Genomic DNA, 25,362 nt, shown 5'->3' on the forward strand with positions numbered 1-25,362 from the left:
GCACAATGTGAACATTCCCACACCTCTCCTTGGGTAACTCCTGCCAGATCCAGGTATTTGATATATCCCACCTCAAGCACACCTGATACAACTAATTACTCCCTTGACTAGCATCAGAGGTGATTAAGAATGACCACATGCCAGGATCTAGCTAAGGGATATGTTCTGTAAGGAGTAGTTTGGGATTCGCTGCTCTAGAAGAACCTGAATACTCTTTCATTGCAGTGGTAATCGTGTTCAAGTCCAGGTATGGGAATGGATATGGGTAAGTGCTTTCGTCTTTCTATGCTGGTTAGGAACCATCAACATCTGCACTAATTGGGAAATGTCTGCACATGTGCACCCTCACTTGGCTGTTGAGAGTCTATATATTCGTCCCATCTCACCTGAAGTTAGCTGTTGAGAGTCTATATATTCATCTCATCTCACCTTAAGTTAGCTGTTGTCCACATCACATTGATGATGTAGTTGTAAAGTGTTTTTGCATGTTTGCTTTAGTTTGTTGTTTGCAGGCAGATGGGGGACATTTCTGCCTTCCGATTGAGGAGAGATTGCAGAGTCATTTCAGTCCCTTTACTTTGGGTAGGAAAGTATTATATGTGACAGGTTAAGTCTTCACAGCATTGATATTACTTGACTTTGAAACCTGGCTCTTGTATGTCCCTATGTCAGGTCTGTTATTCAGAGACTGAGAAATGTGCTTGACTTCAGAGCCACATATGATCTAAGCTGTGGCTGGCATTTAATTTGAAGATTTTGAGTGTCTTATAGAACATGTCATGTTGCACAGGTCATGTGACTGGATGGAGTATGTAGCTTGACTGCTTTGATTTTTAGATGAATTTGAGGTGTGATGTGCAGCCTAAGTTAAGAATTTAAATGACTGTTCCAAAAATGCCACAATCTCAGCACACTCCCTGTCCTATGTTGGTTCCCATGAAACCTTTCTCAAACATTCCAGAATGATCAATCCTGATTTGGTTGTTAGTGTTGGAGCCTTTTGAAAATGCTGAAAATGGCAATTCTGTTGGTTTGATTTCCTGTTCATGTTTGATTGTCCCTGAAATCTGAGCATGGTAATATTGCTCAATATTCAGTAGGGTATTTTGAGAATCAAGTCTGCACTTCTTGGATGAACAGAATGCATTGTTTAAAAGGTTCAGTCAAACATTCAACAGGTCATACATTTGCTGGTCACATTAGAATTATTTGGCTGTGGAAAAACAGATTTTCCTGCTAAAATTGAAAGACCATGCATTCTTTAATAATTACATAATTATTTTGAACTGAAATAATTAACATTTGGAATGAGACCTTCCCCTCAGTCTTCTGTGACTTAAAATTATATCTGAGGGAAATGTGGGACAGCAAACAAATTTAGTCTTTTGGAAAGTTTGGCCTAAAGTACAGAACCAAAATAGGCTGGACCGTTATCAGCTCCACAGGGCTGATATTGGGTCATTAATACAGCCCTTTGATGTCAGAAGCCCCTTGCCAAACTGCTTTCCTCCCAAATTGTTCACTGACTGGCACAGTTACTCTGCTGTGTCTCCACAATCACTCCTTATCTATTCTGTTTCTGGAGCATGCTACATCACCACTGTTACCATGGGCAGCAGGCCTGCGAGGTTATGAACTTCCTATTTGACCACACTGAGTTTGTGCAAATTAGTCTTCTTCATCCACCAATTTAGCTGCCGGTGGTGGGTGGAGGGGTCAAGGGTCAAACAGGACAGCATTTGATGTCCCCTCTGTCTCAACGACCTCTATGCAGCACCCCGTTGAGGGAGGAACTGGCCACCATAGTGGTTCCTCTGCCAAACGCTTGCTCATTTCTAAAAGAATGGTGCCATTGATGTTGTTCTTATAGCCAGCACTGTACATGTTTTGCCAGGAGGGGCAAACTTTTCATTTGAAGAGAACCTTCATGCTCCTTTCCCTTTTTTATTAAAGGGGTGGGTAGTATCCTGGAGTGAGCCAGCGAGAATATCAAAGGAGGAGTGACAGAGTCATGTGATGCGGTGCCAGTTTTATTGTCGAGTTGTCTTTTGAAAATACATTTTCTCTTCTGAGTGCCACCCACAGTGCTGAGCCTGGAAGTGTTCTATATTTGAGGAGGAAATAAAAATAAATGATCAAGAGCCAGTTGTATAATGTTAAAAATTAGTCACCTGTTTGCTGGGAAGAACTCATACCCATATAAATCTCCCCCTTCACTTTTAGGCAGTCTATAAAACCACACTGTACACTTCCTACTTTCCCCTGCCCACTTTAGCACTGAGGTCACATCAGCAATTCACATCATTAGCTTGTCAGCACGCAAAAACTTTAAAAGTTTAGGATTTGGATGATCATACTTTTTAGAAAATCAGGCTTCAATTACAGTTCAAGACGATTTCCATTAAATGTGCATTGGATCTATGGATCAATAACTATAGCCAAATGAAAAAATCATGTTTGTGTTAATACTTTTTAAAACTTGATTTTACTAGTCATTTGTATTGATTTTTATCTTCCTTGTTTCTGAAATGGATATGAAATATGCTTTGCAGCAGGGTGGCTGACTGTCATCAAGCACATGGGTGAATTGGAGTGGAATTGAATTGCTAAATCAGTTGTATAACCTGTATAATCTTGGATGTAAATGTTTACAGCAAGAGCCTGCAGTGTATATACAGGAACTAGTTGTGCCTTTTCACAATACCATTTTATAATTAGAAACAGTTTGGGGAGGGGGAGAAACACATACCCAGCATATTTGATTTGTAAATTAAAATGCCACCAGCATAAATATTATTTCATTCTTTCGATTTCAGAGTCACATGACATTTGAGTTGCAAGGGAAGCCCAAAGAATATCAGAAGTTCAGCCTTGGTTGTGCAATATGAATGATTTATGTCTACATTTCAAATTGTTTCTTTATCTTCAGCTCTGAGAACAGAGGAAAAACATACAAGGAACAAAAGAAAGTTTTATCAAAGCTGAAAGCATTTAAACTGCTGTTTCAGAACATAATGTTCACCCCCCAGTGATTCAATATTTTGGTTAGTCAGAGTATTTTTGAAAAAGCAGTTGGTGATTGCAGCGCAAATATTGAACAAGAGGTTTTGCTGACAGTTCATATATTCTGCTACCATATAACAGGAACTGAACTGAGTGGCTCGTGAACCTCTGGAATATTGGAGTACCCTCATGTAGAGTTCACGTAAACACCTAAACGTGCTACACAGAACAAAATGTTGTCCTAGATAGTAAATTCTGTGTGTGCATGCATGCAAGCTGTCCATCTACATTATGTAATTACACATTTGGCAGATGCTGTTATCCAGGGGGACTTTCTAAAGTGCATGCACACAGGGTTATGCAAGAAGCCAAACTGGTGCCTAGTCATCAGTGTCAAAACAAATCATAGTAAAAAATATATAAACCTACAAAATAAAGTTGAGTACCATAGTCCTCAACTATTCCCATTCAAGAGAATTCTGTGTTTCAAAATATATATATTCACATTTTCAGCAAATACTTTATTTTTGCCTCTGCTGAATTATCCTCCTGAGTCCTGCCAGAACACATAACCATGCTGTTTATAGATTGTGCATTCTGTGACTGTTTCATGTTTTGTCTGAGCAGAAAGTCCAGAAGCCCTGTTTTGCTTGTATATGTGACTTGGCACTGCTGGGCACGTGTGTTTTATATGTGATCACAGTACCCACTGATGGCTAAAATACTTAACTTACCATCTTCTGCATTAAATTACATTACTGGCATTTAGCAGAGTCATTACAAAAAGTTGATCCAGCAACCGCTAACGTATAAGACCACTCCTCTATCTGTTATGCTACACTGTTATGCATTTGCACACTGCCACATTTCTCAACATATAATGATGCATAGGCGTAAAAAGTTACAGATTCCACTGCTGTGATGGTGACAAGCAGCACTCAGCAACTGAGGTACTCGAGGCCTGCATACAGTTCCCTGGTATTCAGATCCTTTGGTTGACCCTCAGTAAAATGAGCCTGCAGAATGAACGTCTGTGTCACCTGGGTCCTGATGCCAGCAATGGCACACAATCACCAGCAGAATTGCTAATTACATTTGGCACATTAAACACTTTCAAAATATTTACAAACTTTCAAAGAAGGACTTAAGGACTTTAAATGATATTATTGTAATGCGAGTCAACTGACAGGAATGATCTTAATCTTTGGTGTAGATTGTTTTCGCGCAGGATATCTAAGATGTTAATTTAATTTGTCTGTGAGCTCTCAAGTTGGGTCACATGGCCCAAATATTTATCTGCTTAGAGTTTTTTGGTTTGCCTTTAGGTGAATTACATGAGGTAGTTTATGCTGTTAATTCTGCAGCAAGATGATGTTACGTGTTCAAACACGACAAACGGGCTTGTTCTCAGTGAGGTCTATGCCTTAGTGGTAAAGAACACAGAATGCAAGTATATGTCTTTTCATGAGTAATCTATGAAAATCAGCAATTCATTCCGGAGAGTGATCGGTTATTATACCATGATTTTTAAAGCAACCATTATCGTGGCCTCTTTTTACCAGCAGGTGGCAGATATAAATGACGTCGTGCAAACCGACCTCCGTCTCTGCTGCGATCAGCACTGCCTCTCGTACCGCATTGCTTAAATAGGATTACCATTAGAATTCTTAACTTGGCTATCCTTCAGATTTTCTGGAGCCAGCAGTAGTTTATAGCCTACCGTTTTCTAATGACCTGAGCTGAATTGAATAATTACTTTATAAGATGCTATTTTGCAAACTACCAGACATTTTCGTTTATTTAATTTTAAAGTAATATGAATAACAAAAATGTTTCCCATATTATGATAAATATGATATGTATATAATTATAAAGTAACACTGTTGGTTATGGAAATGCGCAGTCAAAGCTCTGTTTGAATTGGCTAATGGAAATGACTGATTTTCACTGTACATCGTATGGAGAGATATCAGCTAGTACTATTCATCTAAAAACATTGTACGTACTGTATGTATCATAGACTGCATAAAAGGTATGTATGTATGTATGTATGTACTGTACCCCATTTCCGTAAGGACTTATAATCCTTCGATTGGTTTGCCTCGTGGGAAATTTCAGACACCATGAATGAGTGTACCAGCAAAACCTAATTAAGTGGCGAGATGTCATTAGTAGGCTATTTACAGCCAGGCGCCATTTGTAAAAGAAGAGGACGCTGAAATAGTCTGAAATGTACTGGGGAGAAGTTTTCGTCAATGGCATAGACCAAACCAAAGACATACTGTATATGCCTACAAGTGATCTAAGAGTAAAACACATCCATTCCCTCTTTACAAGGGTATCTCAAGGTTTATTGGTTTGTTAATTCCTCATGACGCTCTGGGGTTTTCCCCCTCCCCCTTTAAAGAATCTGTAAAATAATATTTTTGGTGCTACCATCGGATATTTTAGACAACTTCAAAGAACTGATCATGCAAAAAATGGGAGAAAAAAACTAAAACTAAAAAAATAGGCTAACAGCAGTCAGCTTGCGTTCCTGGTTAATTTCTATTTTATGGATACCTTTTCTACTGTATGTTCCTCCAGTTTTCCTTCTGTTTAATGTGTGAATATTTGTAATATGCCTAGTTAATTTCGGCAAATAAAAAAACTGACTATGCGTACTTGCGCATAAGAACGATGCTTAATTGACCAAGGTGTCGCCTTTTCAGCAGCTATTTCAAAATTAGTCACATGGAAATATTGTTACCAAATTGAATCAAGATGTTATGTACAACTTGATATTGGAGTCATAATCTTATAGGCCATTTAAAGCAACTGAAAGCGAGCATGTCTTACATATATTTTTCGTACCAGTCCACAGTCTGACCAAACAAACAATTTCGTTTCCCCTAGCATAATTAATTGATGGAATATGGTAGGCTACATTATATCCTATGGTATTTTATTCCGCCTTACGCTATTTTATTGATATTAATAGGCTAAACTTATTTCTTGATTTTTATATCGTAATTTGATAATTAAGCATCTTCTGAGACAGACTGTATTGTAACAAAAATAAAAAAATAAAAAATGTACTTCATAAAATTTGAATTAGAATGACACATTTTTATAATTATTTTAGTTGCTTTGAGTGAGAGCTGGACGTAAACAGTGCTTAAAGTAAAACGATTTAATTGTGAATCATAACATTCTAATTAAATCTAGTTTATGCTGACGTTTAATTTATTTGTCAACGTTCAGTAGCCTACAAACAGTGCACGGGATTTGTGATATTTGTGAGAGGGGAAACGAACAGGGAAAGCTTTTTCTTTTTATTGCATATTCTGTCTGTTTCCCAAAAACACAAAGGAATTGCGTTCTCTTGAAAAAAAAAGTTAGAGACATTTCGGACGAAGCGAATACCTGGATGCTATTGTTAAATTAAAAGTGAATTATACTAATAGAAATAATAGGCGACTTTAACTACTACACATAAATAATAATCACATTAATGTTTCATTATTAAATAGTATTATCATTCTTATTTGAATTAGAGGTTCAAAAGAATGATGCTACATTCGCGGTTTTTTAAATGATCCTACCGGAGTATCTCAAGAGGTTTATTGGTTTGTTAATTCCCCAGGATGTGCTGGCGTTCCCCCTCACAGAATCTGCAAAATCAACGAATGATGCGATATTTGGGTTTTTAAATGATCACTGAATTCTGTTATGAATGCAGACCCATTTCAATGTGTAAAAAATCGCCTGCCTGTATTATTACTGATAATTTATTATTTATCATCAGGGGTTCCAGAGGTCTTCAATAGTATTGATGAATTGAATTCGGAAATTGTATTCCAAATAATAATCACAAAAAATACACAATACAGAACCATATATTTTTATTTTGTGCTGCCCTTCATAACTCTTAGGTGATTTAATAGATTTTTAGATAATCTGTTTTCAAATTGGGAGATCATTTATTTCGTTGATTATTTATGTGTGTGTGTGTGTGTGTGTGTATTCTTCCTCCAATAACTGGTAAAACAGACTACAACCAAGACATTTTCATTGTGCATATAATTCATCTTAATAAACAAAATTATATTACCCCTTTACCTTCAAAGTTGTCAATACTTTCCCGTACACGTTATAGTGCCTGCAATTTCAGATACAGTGTGAAAATTGTTTCATAAATTGCATTTGCAACTGCCCTCGCTTTTTATTTATCCACAAGTATACAATTTAAGCAGAAGAGTTAAAACACACCTGAAGATGAGACATGTGCACGCGACTGGGTGATTGTACATTTCTGTTTTATGTAGGCTCAATGTTTGTTTTTCCCTACCCACCCTTTATTGTGGAGCGCTTTAGATTATAAGATCTTCATTTTGCGCTCTATAAAATTAAGATTAGTAGTAGTAGTAATAGTTGTTGTTGTTGTAGTTGCTGTTGTGGTAGTAGCAAGCAGAAGGCTACCCCAATACCGCAATTAGTACTGTAGACCAGAGGACGTCATTGCGCCACGTGACTGTACTGATAGTATATTTTGAGCCGAAAATAAAGCAGCGCTTAAACTGGGCGTGCGGCACGTTATCTTGACTATCCAGCTGTGCTTTGAGGGAACTGTGACGAATAGACGTGAGGCATAGCAGACAGGTTAAAATGTTTACTAACTTATAAAGAGGCTAAAGTTTAACAGGTTTATAGACCTAAATTAAAACTTATATAGTCTAAAGTTGAACAAATATACTCCCTAAATTTAACATACAGATTTGACCTACCTAAACACTTCCATATAGCCTATATTATAGGCATATTGTCATTATTTGCAGCAAATCGAGGGTCAACGCAGTGGTCAACGCAACCTACATTTGGTTTATTCTATAGAATAAAGTGGTGATGACCCTGTCTGGGGCCAGTAGTGATAACGACATGTATGGGCAGACTGTCCTCGCAGCTGAAGACATTGACATCGACGTGGTTGGAGAAAGTGATGACGAGGAGCTGGAACGGGACAGCGACTGCGATAGACAGGCACCCCGCCAGGAGACGGGTGCGACCAGGACTAGGGAACAGGCAGGGATTCCCTTGGAAAATTCGGCTATCCAATGCAGCGGAGTGACCAAGGGGGACGGGGAAGATAATTCGTCGAAGAGCAGCCAAATAAAGCCACCGTACTCATACATAGCACTCATCACGATGTCTATTCTCCAGAGTCCACAGAAGAAATTAACCCTTAGCGGCATCTGCGAGTTCATCAGCAGCCGCTTCCCGTACTACAGAGAGAAGTTCCCCGCTTGGCAAAATTCTATCAGACACAATCTTTCTCTGAACGACTGCTTCGTCAAAATCCCACGTGAACCTGGAAATCCTGGAAAGGGAAACTACTGGACGCTGGACCCGCAATCGGAGGGCATGTTTGACAACGGCAGCTTTCTCCGGAGACGGAAAAGATTCAAGAGGCACCAGCCAGATATTCTCAGGGACCAGACCGCCCTCATTATGCAGACTTTTGGAACATTTGGCATTGGGAATCCTTACAGCCGTCACTTTGGAATTCACCCCTCAGCGTACCCCCATCCGGCGGTTTTGCACCCTTACGGCCCTCCACTGGGTCCGGTGCTTCCCGCAGCCGTGCCACTCCTGGCTACGGCTGAACTGAACAGGAAGTCTTTCAATTCCCAACTTTGCCCTAATCTTCAAATGCAGCTCAGCAGTCGATACCCCGCATCCGCGGTAAAGTCTGAAGCTGCAAACAAACCTTCTTTTAGTATAGAAAATATTATTGGGTTAACCAGCACGTCACCCAGCATACAGACATTTCGACAGTCACCTGTGACAGTCCGGTCAGCTGTACAGACCATGCAGCCTCGGGCACATACCGCAATGTTGCCTATCCTCAGCGCGTCAGCGCATGTCATCTCCGCACAGTTTCTTCCCGCTATGACTATGTCAAAATATTCTTCTGCTTCTTAAAACCAATCTTGTACAGCATGATAGGCTACCCAGCACTGGACTTTTAAATCTGTATGCACTGCCAATAGCAATAGGAACCAACTACTGTACAGGTAAAATATGTAACCTAAATATATTTGTATGATGAAACCGATTCACTTTGTGTTTTTCATTCATGCACTTATTCTACGTCGCTTTGGTAAAAGCGTCTGCCAAATACATGTAATGTGTGTAATGTTTTTAAATTAGCTTTCGTTTAGTTTTTTATTAAAATCATATCAGTAGATTACATTGTTCTAAACATACATACAAGTAGATTCAATTATTTGAAACATACTTTTAAATATATGTTTCTATCGTACATATTTCGTACATATTTCTGTTTTTATTTGAACGTTTAGGACTGTCGAGATTTTGGTTGACTATGTCTCATTGGTTGACCAAGACAGGCCATAGACATACATACATTTTAATTTTAACTTAACACCAGTGAAGATACAGTGGTCAGGCTGAAAGAGCAAACTAAGTTTCATGAGGAAAGATGAATTCTTCTCTATACTTATGCGCTTGTTGTCTAAGGGTGACAACTTCCAGAAGCAATAATTACAACACAGCACAGATAAGTAATCAAAAGCCTACCCGACAAAATAAGTTTAATGGCTTCATTGCTGATCTGCTTCCGTAGTTGTGCTTAAATTATAATTAATAATTATGTCCGCCTGGTTTCACTTAACTTAAGTATGCCGCTGAGAATCAACGTGTTCTCTGGCAAAACATAGCACATTTATTTTTGCGAACACAGTACAATAGGTTGTATAAGGTAATGAACCAATTGCACATCGAATAGAACAGTTTGTAGTCTTATAAGCTGCCAGCGTTAAGCCGAAGTAATTTATTTTCTACGGTTTCACTGTGACATGCAGCATATTTTAGTTTCTTGCTTCTAACAAGTCAGTTACACGTGCAAATATGCCCACCCACACATAAACGACAATTGGTATCCCTAGAGACAGTGTGTGACAGACAGGGGTCACGGACTATATGTGATACTCTTCGGAAAAGGGAGAGGACACGTCTTTTAAATTCACTTTCAGTGTATTGAAACTGCTGTGCTTCAAAGTGACGGTGGGCCCAAATGTTTCACTGGGAAGCCTACAAGTAAGGGCACTGATGTTGTGTCTTCGTTTAACGTCACCGGCAGGTATACAGGTTGAAATTAAACAAACAAACAAAAAAAGTTTAAAGCCTTTCCATACGCGTAATTGACTCTTCGTAATCCTAATAGACATATACATGCGATTATTCAAATGAAAGCAGGGGAGACGGGGTTGGGTAGCAGAGGGGCCAAGTGCACAACATATGACTTTTTAATCATCAATCACTTAATCGTGGAAAACATTTGTGGACATTAAAATATATTTATTTATAGCTGAGACCTTAAGATTTCATTTGTTACTGGTTAGAATATTCTGACATAAATTATGCCAGAGAAATACAGAAAAGAGAGAAAAGTGTGCCAACCATCCCCGGTCTCCCCTACTTATAATCTCTCTTAATCGATAAACTAATCATTAACTACTTCATATAAACAGTCTATGTGTCTGAACCATTTGGTAATAGTCAAGCCAATATAAACAGTCAAGAAAGGTCTTAACTGGTGGCCCTGCTGCACTACAAGTGTGTTGCACCAGGCGGTGACCTTTACTATGCCACCTGTTCTATGGCAGGGCACAGGTGGGGTGGGACTGAGAGAGCTGCCTGTTCCCACGGTCTCTAGGAAGATACTTTATTGCAGACAGTAGCCTGCTCCCTCAGACCATAAATGGGGTTCATTTAAACATTTAAAAATACATAGCCCCTGTTCAATGTGATATGAAGTGTCTTCAGTGCACTAATTTACCCAACGTCAGCATTTTAACAAACTGAGGCCTGGGGACCAGTATGGCATTTTCTCCCCAGCTTTGTTCTCCGCTTTTTTTTTTTAGGTCTGACACAGTTGAAATTAATACTGGTTTGGATCTCATGCAATGCAGTGCAATATTATACATTACAGCCATTATTATCCAGTCATGGTTGGAAAATTATTTCCCCTTGAGGCTAAAATAACATGGCAAAGTGAAGAGAATCGTGTTTTGCTGGCAATGAACGCTGCACATGTTGCTTCTAAATAGTCGTGGTAATGCTGTGTTTATGGTGCATTTTCTCCATGCTTTCAGCATAGTTACTGTAAAATTGATGTGGCACTTGACGGGACATGATTTGAAAGGTCACAGAGAACATAAACCTTAACCATCTACTAACCATCAACTTTTGGTTGAAGAGACCAAAAATGTTCCTTTTAAAAAATTCCACTGACATTAAAAGAAACCTTTTTAGTCCTAAAACAATGTACTGTACATGTGAAATACTGCAGTATATGCTATAATGGCCTAGATTCAATCAAACATATGTCCTTAATTTTGACTTCCAAGTAAGTGCAAGTGTTCGTTTGTCTCTTCAAAAACACAGTTTGGTGCTCAGATAGTGTTTAAATTAATGAGGAGCGTGGGATAGCATGGCACCAGCCATTTCAAAGGATGGTGTCTGTTGCCCTCCCACATGCTGCCTGTGAGAGTCATACCTGAGCTTGTGACACCCTTTCTTAACCAGAAAACCAAAAAGAGCTTTGTTGGAAAAATATGTGCTCACTATGTAGTTATATCAACTGAAAAACTTTAAATAAGAAAAGACCTGAACCACCAAAAAATGTGAAGAACAAATTATGCATGCATGTGATTGTTTTGTGTGACTGACCACATCACATTTTTTTCTATGTACATTTAGAGAAAGTACAGCCAGATGGAGCTGGTTAAATCAATAGAAATGTACAGTCATATATACAATAACTTAACACAGGGCCAAAAGTGATCACAGCTTCATTAAGCCATGAGGTATTGCTAAGAATTCTACTGCACTTATAGTTTTCAAGTGGCTAGTGACAACTCACTACTGTGAAGGTAATCAATCCAGGCCAAAACAACTCGCCTCAGTAGTGGATTAGCTGTCCAGTCCAATCTAGTCTGAATGAAAAACAGAATCATATTGGAAGTATCATTTGTAGAGTATGTTTGTTTGACCAGTGGAATCCGCAGCAAAATCAGTTATATTATTATTAGAGTTGGGAGCACATTTCAGATCTACAGTTTTGCCCTTGAACTACCAATGTGTGCCATCTTGATTTACAAGCATTTTGCTTTATATGCAGGACTGTTTTTTCTCTTAGGACCAATAATAATAATTTTTAAAAACCTATTTGCATCAAAGTTGGTTTACAACTTCAGGAGGCTGAGATACACAAACATACTATAAACCAATCAAATTTGCTTGATTTATTATATAAACTCGCATTATAATGGACTTTTTTCTTGAAAAGATTTCAATAAAATGTGCTGCTTCTATGCAGAATCGAAGGAGCCAGTGACAACTCATGACTAAATGTTTCAAAGAACATAAAGTGTTCAAGTGAAAAGCATAACTGTTTCAATTATTTATGTTATGCTCCTTAGAAAATACGCGAGGAAGCTCAATGTTTAGATACCTTGACTTCAGAATGAGTACTCACAAAAAATTACTGGTTAAGATTAAATTACCAACCTCCTTCATGAAAAATGACAAGCCTGTTGATTGTTATTTTCATAATTCTTATACTTCTCATTGATTTAACAAATGAGGTTCCTGCTTCCAGTATGGCTGCAATCAACCGTTTTTGCTGTGTGAGCAAATCTGTGTCTAACATGACCGATCTGGATTTAGATTACATGTCCAATTTCATGACTTTAACCACAAATTGACTGTCTTGGAACACTTACATGGCCTTAAATAACAGCTTGTTTACTTTAAATCATATTCACAAAGCAGCGATTACCACATTCTGCCTCCATGTACTATGAAAAAATGATAAACAGATCTGTTAATAATCCAAACTATGTACTTGAAAATGTTCTGGACTTTTTGAAGAAACTGATTCATGTGAAATAAATTTAACATGCTGCCATGTGAGAGCAATGTGATATGCTGTCTGGGGCAAGCCACAAATGTATATTTTACAGTTGCTTACTGTGACAAATGAAGACACTTTTTGGTGACCTAAAGACAACCTTACCTGACCTTATGAAAAAATGTTTTCAGCTGAACAATTGGTCTATTCACCTCATACACATCTCAAGACTTCAGCTGAATCACATGAATAGTTTTGCTAAAGGCAGAATGTGTGCATGCAATGATTATAGTAATTCATTTTCCCCAGCAAGTAGTACAGAGGGTCTCTAATACAGAGAAAACTAAATGTTGTTTTTTCTTAAGGGGATGATTTGTTTGCAGAAACACAAATCCAAAACATATGCTCACACGCTGCACACACAAAAGTATCACTGTCTCCAGAATCCCTGTGGCCACTGCATGTACTGTAACACTCTGTCAACCAATGTGACTAAAACTTTAACTAAATGTTTTCTTTCTTTCGCTTTAAGGAAGTAAACCAAAAACACAATAAAACAAGTCTTCTCTTTATTACAAATTAACCCCATTTCACTTCTTATGAGTTCATAGCGGTGACATGCCATGAGTGAACTGTATACAAAAATAACCTGGCTGAAGGTTAGATCCAAAGCACAGAATAAGCACATAGCATAATTTCCTTCTTTGCAGTGCTAGTATAAAATTAAACAATATTGTTTCTTTGCTATTTTATTATAAGTGGTCATTTCAAGGCTCACTATGTGTATCCATAGTCTTGAAGCATCAGCTCTTCAACAAACCACATTCTACATTAATATTTGTGAAAATTGACTAGGTGATTAGTTGATTATGATTCCTGTGGGTTATCGACACATATAAATCCACAGCATACTCATTTAGGCTTTATAAGATTGTAAAGGAAGAGCAATCCTTGCTGCACTCATAGGTACTCTACAATTTGTATTTTTCAAGTCTTTTCAAGGCACAGTGTTTGTATGATTTCCCATGACAGACAATAAAGCACAAATGTAGGTTTCAGGGACCAAAGTATGTTGTGGCCTGGTGACTTTATCCCCGTGCTGTGATTTAACCTGTGCACCAAAAGAAACGGTGAATTCAACAATATTCATTAGAAAACATCCACAAGCATCATTAATATCTTAATTTTAGTTCAGGTTGTATGTTTCCTCTCATTTAAGTATCTTATTTAAGTAATTTTATCATTTTCCCTTTTAAAAAGCTTTGATTATATAAGCATCTGAAATGCATTTACTTGTCTTGTGATTGTTATTGTGCCGTTTTGAAAAGGTTTCCTAGTATGGGACATTAACTTAGCCTCAAGTTCACTTCCTCCCCTAAAACCTGCAACTCCCTGGTTTCATGTTTCAAATTCTGTGGGGAAAAGGTAGCCATAGACCAACATTCAGACACTGATTATTGAGCATACCGTGAACAGATGAGTCCTCTCAATGTGAAATAATATGTTCAGAAATATTGCTATTACACAGCACTGACGCTGCTGTACAAAAGCACTCTTATAGGAACCAGTCACCCACATTATATTTGAACACTATGTGTATTGATAGGACTGCCACTCCAACAAGACTTAGCAGCATTACAGACCCTGGAACTAGCTACTGGCTAGAAAGCCAGGATTAATAACCAAGTATTTGGACCATAGCCAGCTTCCCAGTAATAATAATTTACAGATAAAAAATTCGAAGGACTTAAGCCAAGAATCCTTCTTTTCCCTACGGACCCGTCTCTCTTTATTATTTAGCTAGGTATCACTGATCTACTTCATACAGATCGCACTTGACGCATTATAACTCATTAAGTCACACATCGGCAGTGCTGTCACCCAACTTGCAACAGTGTGCTACCCCCTCGTGGAACACCAAGTGTATTTCAATTCTCTGAAATGCGGCAAATTTAGCCTAGTAGCCCGCGGTTGCAAAACACAATCACGCAATGACGACGAGTAAAACAAAAAAAATCGGTTTCGTATTTTTGCTTAGCTATTTGGTGCTTGCATTTTTTATAATTTCATTTTAGTTTCCATTGGTTTTTGATTGGTGCTTCAAATTGGCTGTGTGTACCACCTCAGAAAGCAACCACTACACGGACATTCTAGTCTACATAAAACCAACTTTTATATCAAATCAATATAACTAAAATTATAATACGCAAGTATACTAACTTAAATATTTTTGGTATAGGTTGCAGCGATCTGTTTTTTTTTTTCTTTTCTTTTAGCTATGGATATGAAAAGGTGAGTCAGGGACATACCACATCAGATGATGTGCAGCCTATGCAATTCATATAGAATAATACGAACCTTATCTGACAATGGGCTATAGGTATTTACAAAGCAAAACAGCGAGTAATTATGATAGCAAGAATTCCTTTACGTTGAAGGAACCAACTCCTCTGCGCCTTTAAATGTTGAAGTGGGAGTCACCGTCTGGAAAATCAGTTGACTTGGTTAGCGTCAGATGCTATTGTGTGACCTGAAGATGACGAAAATAATAACTGTCAAAACAAACAGTACTACGTTGAAAATGTCATCCAAAGCATACTTGCAACTAACTATAAAAGACAGGACGGCACGATTGTAGTTGGTGGCGACTGAAGATATTTCATTAAGGATGCAATACAGTTGATCATTCAAATTACTCCTGCAAATGGGGTAAACGTAGGCTATTCATTTTACTCTAACGTAGCCTACAAGATAGGCTACATACCTGGACCTCCTGCAGCGGCCAGACCACGACAAGTACCGTAGTTTTCCTGATGATTCACTGTTCATGTCTGCCACTGTGTCAAACAACGCCTTAATTTATTGAATAAATCAAGCATTTTAATGCTGGACTTGATCAATGCCTGCATCTGCTCGGACCTTTCTTTGAAAAAATTGGACACCTCTGTATGAATCTCTGGTTGCCTCTGTGTAGCTAGTGACTTGATTTACAAGAAAGTCATTATTGTAGTAATTGTGTTTTGTATATCTTTGTTGTAATATGTTAATTGCTTCATTCCATACTGTTAATGTTCAGGGTTCCTTTTCACCAGTAATGAGAATTGTAAAAATAATGTTATTTTATCTGGTCTTTCTTTATTGACTAGACTAAAGAATGCTAGAGCTAGCATCACTTCTAAAAAGCATTTAAGTGATTTTTTTGTTCCCTTTATTCATTTATTTATTTTTGAATGTTACTAGTGTAACTGTTTCAATCTACAGGGGATTTAAAAAACTCCCAACTGGATAATTCACCAGCCCAGAAAAGTCAGGTTCATTGCTACAGCCAGACCTTCTTTCTGTCAGTGTGAACTGTGTAGGAAGTAGATGGTCTCCACTAAGTGGCAGGTTGTTGTTGGCAACTGATTGTGAGGCAGTGTTGGCAACTGGTTGCTAGGCAGTTTTGGCAGGCAGGGGGTGGTGCCTGGTGTAGTGTGCTACAGATAGTGTTGCCGTCCTACCATTTGTCTGGAAGTCAGTGTCAGCCTGTGCTGTGAGGGTAGGGCTGGGCTATTCTTGGGCAGGGTATTCCTTATGTCAGAGATCAGACGAGGGGAAACTCCGGAAACCTCCGAAGGTTTTCAAAAAAGTATCCACACTGATAGGACAGGGTGATTGCAGGGGTGTAGAGGAGCAAGGGCAACCCCCGCCCACCCTTCAGCTTCTGGAGGGCGCCTCAGCCCTGACAGTGATCACCCCAGACATGTGCAGGAGAGCGTCTTCAGTTACAGCCTGCTGCTGTGAGGTGAGATCCTGGGGTTATTTCTGGGGCTGTCACCCCCCCCACCCACCCACCCCAAACACACACACACACACACACACACACACACTGTCCTCTTCTCCATCCCCCCCACCCTCCCCCCAAACTGGAGGCTTTCAAACACTCCCGTCATTTGGGATTCTTGTACCACAATGGACGACAGTCCCCTCCAGCTTGTTACCCTGCCGACAGTTCCCTACCCTGACCAGAAACCAGGAACCAGTGGCCTGAGGAAGAGGGTGTCTGTTTTTGAGACCAGTCGGGACTACCTCCAGAACTTTGTCCAGAGCATATTTTTCTCCATCGACCTGCGAGACCGTCAGGGATCCACCCTGGTTGTAGGAGGAGATGGCCGCTATTTTAATAAAAGTGCCATTGGAGTCATAGTGAAAATGGCTGCAGCCAACGGGGTCAGTGCTGACTGTGCAAACCTTGTTACTGGTCTGAGTGAATGTCTAACCCATGTGAGTGTCTACTAGTCTGAATGTGTGTACAGTACTTTGCGGTTCCTATGTTTTATGTCTGAAGGCCTGCCTTGTGTAGCTTTTCTGTTGCTTTATTGAAGGCGTGTGTTCTTCAACTAACAATTCATGGAAGCAAAAGCTACTTAAAAGATAATTTCTAATAACCTTGTTTGTGATGTTGAAAAGTAAATACCTTATTTTTTTCAATGTTATTCTAAATGCATGAAATATTTATGTTTTTCCTCATTAGGAATGCAATAATTAAGCCTTTCTGTGACTATCTGTGTGTTTACTTTTACATTTTTTAAAATTTGAAATGGATTTTTGAAGGTTTTTATTGGATATCGGAGGCTGCAAAGACACAGCAAAGGCTCAATATTGTTATTGGCGGGCTCTTAATTATGTGCTTAGGGAATAAAAGCAACCAGGTAATTCAAATGAGCGGTTGACACACTTCAGAGGAGTCCTGGAGAAGTTAGTCAATACAGCAACTGTCAGTATAATGTGCATTATTCTCAGCATTCACCCTTGCCCAGCTTATATTTTGTACATATTATCCATTAATACCACTGAATATTTTCTACTGAATTAAGGCAGGTTAAATACGATGGCAGTTTCCCACCTGGGATTTTATCCAGCAACTTCTCCCCACAGGACTGTACTATACTTCCCTGAATACCAGCATTGTTCTGCGTTCCAATGTGAATGGGGTGTAAATGTTTATTCAGAACAACAGTAGACACGTTTAATTGTGGTAGCTGTAAATATGCCAATACCAGCGGTATTCCATCAACAGAGCTGGCTGGATGTTTGTCCCACTAAATACTCTTCAGTGCTTTGTTTGAATATGGTTGAATAAAAATGCATTTCTGACACAGAAGCATTTGATTGACCTGCCTCCCTGTGTGTTTTGCTGTAGTTCGGGCGGTTGGTGATTGGCCAGAATGGGATCATGTCCACACCGGCGGTGTCTTGCATGATCCGGAAGATCAAAGCCATCGGGGGCATCATCCTTACTGCAAGCCACAATCCTGGAGGACCTAAAGGGGACTTTGGCATCAAGTTCAATACTTCCAATGGAGGTGAGCTGGGGGCAACAGCAGGGAAGGTTTAATAATCACAGCAGCTACTCTATGCCAAATATCCCATTCCCAGTCCTCGTTAAGGCCTGTTTTTCCCCAAGCTGAAATGAGCCGTTGTTGTGTGATGAGTCTCTGACACGTGAGCCCTCTGTCATGTGACCTGCTGCAGGCCCAGCACCTGAAGCCGTCACAGACAAAATCTTCCAGATCAGTAAGACCATTGAAGAGTACGCCATCTGCCCAGACCTCCAAGTTGACCTGTCAACCATCGGCAAGCAGACCTTCGACCTGGAGAACAAGTTTAAGCCATTCAAAGGTCAGCTAGAAGCCTGGGGGTGAGGTGAAGTGGGGGGTTCAGTCTGTCAATGACTATTTCCACCAGAGAATATTCTGTATTTTCGAAGATTTTGAACAAGTGCATTAAATATTGATATTCTGAAGTTGAGTTAAGAAGGATCTATACCTAGACTACTTCACAGAAACACCTTTAATTAAATAGGGTGAACTTCCATCCTTTATTAATAATAACCAAGGCCCATTATTATTGCTCACAGTGGAGATTGTGGACTCAGTGGAGTCTTATGCCAACATGCTGAGGAACATCTTTGACTTTGCTGCCCTGAAGGAGCTGCTGTCTGGAGAGAACCACCTCCGCATACGGCTGGATGCCATGCATGGGGGTAAGGGGTGGGAATACATTCTCCTTTTGGCCTTTACTCATCCCAAATTTCGGTTTCTACCCCCTCAGAACACTTGAATTGTCACTGTCTCACTGCAATGCAATTTTGTGAAAACCTATTCAATATAAATCTTGAGTCATCTTCTCAAGGATCTCTAAATGTGCCGTAACTTTATATGTTTTAAAATGTAATATTTTTCAATAGCTACAGTTTATGACATGAATAATAAATAATGTATTAATTCATTTAAAAAGTAAATAGTACCATTATCCCCAGAAAACTGCCATAGGAATAATATATTGAGTCACTGATAAGATATTGTATGGTGAAGTAGCTCTTCCGTGTTTACTGCTGCCATAGCTTTAAGGACTAATTCAAGTTTTGTTTGGTTGCATTTAGTTATATTAATATTAGTGTGCTGTTAGCCAGAAGGAAGCAACTGTAATTCATTAAAGTATACTTCATGCTTCAAGTCATTTCAAATTCATATTACCAAACAGCAGGTACACCGTACATTGTTTCAAGGTTTGTCTGGAATCTTAGAATTGAAAGAAAAGTCAGTGTAGTAATGCTGAAGAGCTGTGTGTTCACCGCACTGTTTCTTTGAGAGCCCCATGGCACTGAATGTGCGCATTATGTGCTTTCTGTGGAGATTTCCATGCAGTCAAACCAGCAGCCGGTAGCTGTGGTGATCACATGGTGCTGTCGTTCAGGGATTGGGAGGCCTGCTGTAATGATGCACCTGCTTGGGGTTGGGTTTCCTTCAGGGGCTACTGGCCTGGCTGCTAAGAGGACCACCTTGGGACAACACTGAAACCAAAAACCAAAACCAAACGCAGGGTTTGTTTGGAGGAGGAACGGGCTGTCCCCACATTGCTGGCAATCTGTGACTGTTGGGCGTGTTTACTAGGCTCTCATCCCCCCTCCATTCGAAAGCCTCCAAATGCTTTGAATGCTTTGAGTTTTGTTGGTGTCATGTGAGAAATTAAAATCTGACATTTTATCTTTAGAGAAAGTCCTGACAACTGCACTCTTGTCTTTGCACTTTGTGTGCAATCATTTAATCAGTAAACAATTTTTCAGCAAACAAATGAATTATGCTTGCTTCTATATAAAGATGGTGTATTTTGGTAGTTGAGTGCATGGGACTGACAGAAGTTGGATTAGATAGAGTTCTTTAAAGATGCTCCATTATGTAGGGTTTGGATGCATTGCAGATTGGCATTTCCTGAGTCACTCTTCCTCTCTCCGTCTCTTTCCGTGTCCCTCTGTGTGTCCTGACAGTGGTAGGACCATATGTGAAGAGGATCATCTGTGAGGAGCTGGGCTCTCCTGCCAACTCTGCCATCAACTGCACCCCCAAGGAGGACTTTGGGGGCCACCACCCTGATCCCAACCTCACCTACGCTGCAGACCTGGTGGAGACCATGAAGGGCGGGGAGTATGATTTTGGAGCCGCCTTTGATGGTGATGGTGTATGTTTGGCGTCACTAAATTCCTAATTCAGTAGTTTAGAGTTATCATCTATTAAACAGAATTACATAATGCAGTGGTGGCTTTGCACACGTAATCAAAAAAGCTTTCATTATGAACAAAGGTGACCAGAGAAAATCAGGGCAAGGCATTCTGGGTTGGGAATTTATTCCTGCATTTCTATGTCAGCTCTATTTACTCGGTTCCATTTAGAAGTTTTTTTTTAAATTGCAGTTTTGATTGCAGATTTCTTTCTTCCAGTGAAATGTCCATTTTAAGTTTGCACATCTAAGCCTTGTAATGTACTATATTCATGGAATTCAGTTTGGTGTAAAAGTCCTAAATCAGGTGAAGCTTGTGTGTTTTTCATGCACACAAGCCTTATTCCTGGCCTCATGTCCTTAGGATCGCAACATGGTGCTGGGGAGGCAGGGTTTCTTCGTGAACCCCTCAGACTCAGTGGCAGTCATTGCCGCCAACCTCTTCAGCATCCCTTACTTCCAGCACACGGGGATCAGAGGTCTGGCCCGGAGCATGCCCACCAGCGCCGCTCTCGACAAGTAAGTCCACCAAGCTGGTTGTTCCCGGTCCACCCTGCCAGACTGCCTGATCTGCCTGACTTGCCTGATTCATTTGATCTCATATTGCTGTTGGGTCATGAAACATTACGCATTTGATCTTGAAAGGCTTCTGTGAACAATAGCTGAGACTCAGGTCAGAAATGTTCAATTTTAACATTGTGTGTGTGTGTGTTTGCATGCCCTCTTGACAAAATATGCAAATTGACAAGTCTCGATGGACTGAGTGGATTGTTCTCATCCAATCATGTGTTCTGTTCTTGTTTTTTTCTTTTTAACATTTTTAATATGTGTCATGCGATCTCAAACAAATGTCAGCCACAACATGCTTCGGTGCAGCAGATCTGTTCATGACACATGCGCACAGTTCAGCTATCTTGGAATGCCCAAAGTCTTTGTGGATTAGAGCATCTGCTCTGTGAATGTAAAGTGATATAATGTGTGCATACTTGAGCATGTGGCATTTTACAAGTGAACTTTCTCAGCATGGGGTGCCCATTAGGAAAAGTGGTTGACAAGGGGGTGAGTGTCCAGACCGAGAGTGCCTCCACCCCTACCCCCACCCTACCTCCCATCCCCCGCAGAGGGCTAAAATGTGCCATGTGCCATCACTGACCTCTATATGAGAGTGTGAAGTATAACTGAGATAAAAAAAGGATAATAATGCTAAACTGATTAGCACAGGTACGCATGAATTTAGTTATGAAAGACGAAGTTGAAAAAGGAATGATGTTGAACCCTTTCTACTGCACTTCAGAGGAAATTCAGAGGATAAAGATGATGATGATTATTATTACTATTATTATTATATTTTTTACAGGGTTCTGTAACCATTATGGTTCATTAACTGCTTTCTTTATTTTGGCTCAGTGTAGCTAAAGCCACCCAGATCCAGCTGTTTGAGACACCCACAGGATGGAAGTTCTTTGGGAACCTGATGGATGCAGGGAAGCTGTCCCTGTGTGGGGAGGAGAGCTTTGGCACAGGTGAGAGAAAGAAAGTTAGTAAGAGGGAATAAAATAACTGCATGGTTAGAGAGACATAGAGTGAGCTTCATATTGTTTGGGAGAAAGAATTTCTTTCTTTTTTAAATTTAGTTCTGTACTCCACTCTGCATTTTAAATTGAGAGAAAAATGAGGGAGGAGGGCTGTGTATAAAACCTGCTGTAATTTCTACATGGTAAAAACCAAGGGTATAGATATCATTTAATATTTTAATAAAAGGTGAGAATCTGCATTTTGACCACTTGTGAATTGTTTGATTACAAATGTAAAATTGTGGTTTCCAGAGCCAAATCAAGAAATAAAAAAGTGTCTTTGTCCCTAGCATTATAAATCTCATACATATATTTATAATAATAATAATAATAATAATAAATATATTAAATCTATTTATATAATATAAAATATATTATTACTGTCACAGAGAGCGAGTGAAATTATTTAGGGGTGCTTATGTTTTCTAACCGACCACTGTTGTATGTTAAATTCTTTCGTATACTTGTCAGCTGCATTTTTGCATACTGAGACCTAAATCCAAGAGGAGTACTACTTTCCAAGGCACATGTTGGTTGATGTTCTTATTAGACGTGTCAGGTACCTCACCACATTGCCTTCTTCTGGCAGGCTCTGACCACATTCGTGAGAAAGATGGGTTGTGGGCGGTGCTGGCCTGGCTGTCAATCATTGCTGTGAGGAAGCAGAGTGTGGAGGACATCATGAAGGACCACTGGCAGAAATTTGGCAGAAATTTCTTCACAAGGTGACTACTACTGTCCTCTAGTGGTTGAACTAAAAAAATTCTGAAATAAGCTTGGTGTTTATTTTTCACATCTCTCAACTATGCAAATAAACTTGGCATCTAATAGCTTACTGTCAGCACTGACTTTGATGTTTTCAAGAATTATTTTGTTACATTGCTTACTGAACTTAGAAACCTGGACATTTAGTTGGGAATTGTGCTTTTCCATGACAGGGACAGACAGACATTGTTCTGGTATAGGACTGCCCAGCACAATTCGTCTGTGCACCTTTGACAGGTACGACTATGAGGAAGTGGACTCAGATGCTGCCAATGAGATGATCAAGGACCTGGAGGCACTGATTCTCGACAAGGTATTCATTGGGCAGAAGTTCTCAGCTGGAGACAAGATTTATGAAGTGGAGAAAGCTGACAACTTTGAGTATAGTGACCCTGTGGATGGAAGTATCTCAAGGAATCAGGTTAGTGTCTACACTAAAGTATGTGATATAGTGTTTGAGTAAGTGAGTTCATTTTGTTTCAAACTTTAAATATGGTTCATCCACTATACTTCCCCTCTTTGACCACCAGCAATTTCTCATGTACAAATATCCACCCTTAGGAACACATTGCATTTCTACCCATAAACATTAAAATTCTCTGTAGTATCTCACAGTACCAAAACCTGTCAACAAGACATTCTGTGGACTAGAGATAAGTAACTTAACTTAAATTAATTCTACCAGTTAAGTCACTTAGATAAGGGAAGCGGTCCATTTAAAGTGGCAAAAATGTGGAACAATTATAATCTTTTCATGTTTTATAAAGATATATTATGCAGTTTGTGAACAATATAAATGGTAAACAGTTTAATTGCATCATCATTATATACACATGCAAGTTTTTTTCACTCTCGATGCTTTCTCATATTGTCTACATCGGTTTTTAAACTTGTGTTGTAACATTGGGGCACCATACTAGAATGAATAGTGATTATATGCAAATTTGGTTGTTTGAACACTTGAATAAATGTTGATTAACTGGAACTGGTAATATTTATTTTATCACTGACATTTTAAATCATGGGTCTCACTTTTGTGTCTTTGTTTTCAGGGTCTTAGGATCATTTTCTCAGATGGTTCTCGCATCATTTTCCGCCTCAGTGGGACAGGCAGTGCTGGGGCCACAATCAGGCTCTACATCGACAGCTATGAGAGAGACCCTCAGATGATATATGAAGACCCACAGGTCAGTAGAGGCAAATCATTATTAAATCACTTGACTTGTGCCCTTCTGAATTGAAACCCAATATTGCTTCTGACTGAGCAATTGATAATGAATGGAGCTTTTCTGACCAGCATGGTTTAAAGATCTGCAGAACATTCAGAGAAGTTCTAAGTTAGATTGGTTTTCAACATAGCAAGGCAAGTATTGTGCAAAACCATGACAAAGTTCAGTTAAAAGTTTTTTAAAAAATATTTATTCATACATACTTCAAGACATCATGCATGTTCAGAAATTATCTTGGCTTTAGTGTTGGCAAAGATGGAAACATTCTCTAAAAAACTAACGGGTTCTTTCCTGTACTATGTCTGGAGCAGGCCATGCTGGCTCCCCTGGTGACTATCGCTCTGAAGATCTCGCAGATTCACAAGAGGACTGGTCTAAACGGCCCCACAGTGATCACGTGATGCCCCCATTCTGTTGCACAGCCCCACTAAAACTCACCAAATTACACTACTCAAATCTGTACAATAATGTTCAACCCAAGACATGATCCATTAAACCCTACATTCATAAGTCTTTTCCCCCACTGTTGTTTGTGAAGTGCATACATGTGATTGAATATTACGGGGGTGGTCAATGAGAAAATGTTATCCACTTTGTGGTAAAACAATACCATATTGTGGTAAAAATTGCCTATTGGTTGTTTTGTAGAGTATTTCATAACTGGTGGCCGGTAGCACACACTTCATGATCGAGTGTGTGCTTGTCTGCATTCGCTTGACTGATGAGGTTGCTGCAATGAGACAGGTCTATAAATACACAACTCGACATTCTAAATTGAGAGAGAGAAAAAAAAACAAGGTTAAAAGAAAATGAGGGGTTCATGCCAGTCACAGCATAAAAAGGGGACTCCAGACATGCAAAGCTGAGCTATGTAAACTCAAGAACTAAAGAGATAAGCAAAGAGCACATATTAAGGGTTTCAACCATAATCCCCATCGTAGACAGTCTCAGACTTACCCTCGATAACCACGTCTTTGAGAGAGGATAATTTTGGTGCAGATTATAGCCAAATACAAATATGATCACTAGGTGTGGAAGTCATACTTGCCTGCTGTACAGAATGGAGCGTTTAGGGCTGCACAGCTGTAACTCCTGCTAAGCACACAGATCCACCATATGGCCACAATCTGACACAACTGCAAGGAATGTTTATAATGTTTTTGTTTTTTTTGACATTTATTATATTTCTACATTGTTAATGAGTGAGAATACTAGGGATTCCAGCAAAACATATGATAATTTTATATATTTTGAATAGGGATAGAATGCTTTTTATGGCTGTGCCCCTTCCTGAACCACCCAATGAGGTGGTAAATATTGCAGCCATATTAACCGA

The 25,362-nt window shown here is 39.3% G+C and overlaps 2 protein-coding genes across 5 annotated transcripts; both read left to right on the forward strand.

The window, feature by feature from the left end:
- The first annotated feature begins 160 nt into the window (after positions 1–160).
- LOC135256565 (phosphoglucomutase-1-like) lies at positions 161–24,536 on the forward strand. 4 transcript variants are annotated; one of them, XM_064338464.1, is made up of 12 exons: positions 183–265; positions 513–582; positions 18,102–18,264; positions 18,434–18,580; positions 18,819–18,944; positions 20,229–20,419; positions 20,823–20,977; positions 21,866–21,981; positions 22,622–22,757; positions 23,035–23,218; positions 23,850–23,984; positions 24,338–24,536. In XM_064338464.1, the coding sequence occupies exons 2-12, from the start codon at positions 517–519 to the stop codon at positions 24,425–24,427; spliced, it is 1,509 nt and encodes a 502-aa protein (XP_064194534.1). In that variant the 5' UTR covers positions 183–265; positions 513–516; the 3' UTR covers positions 24,428–24,536. The 4 variants fall into 4 exon arrangements, with proteins under 4 accessions (XP_064194536.1, XP_064194535.1, XP_064194534.1 ...); XM_064338466.1 differs by lacking the exon at positions 513–582 and having other exon boundaries at positions 161–247; XM_064338465.1 differs by lacking the exon at positions 513–582 and having other exon boundaries at positions 170–265.
- Positions 7,554–9,097, forward strand: LOC135256572 (forkhead box protein D3-like). Its single transcript, XM_064338478.1, has one exon. The coding sequence runs from the start codon at positions 7,888–7,890 to the stop codon at positions 8,962–8,964; it is 1,077 nt and encodes a 358-aa protein (XP_064194548.1). The 5' UTR covers positions 7,554–7,887; the 3' UTR covers positions 8,965–9,097.
- Positions 24,537–25,362: the final 826 nt, after the last annotated feature.

This window comes from Anguilla rostrata, chromosome 6, assembly GCF_018555375.3.
Source record: "Anguilla rostrata isolate EN2019 chromosome 6, ASM1855537v3, whole genome shotgun sequence".
NCBI lineage: Eukaryota > Metazoa > Chordata > Actinopteri > Anguilliformes > Anguillidae > Anguilla > Anguilla rostrata.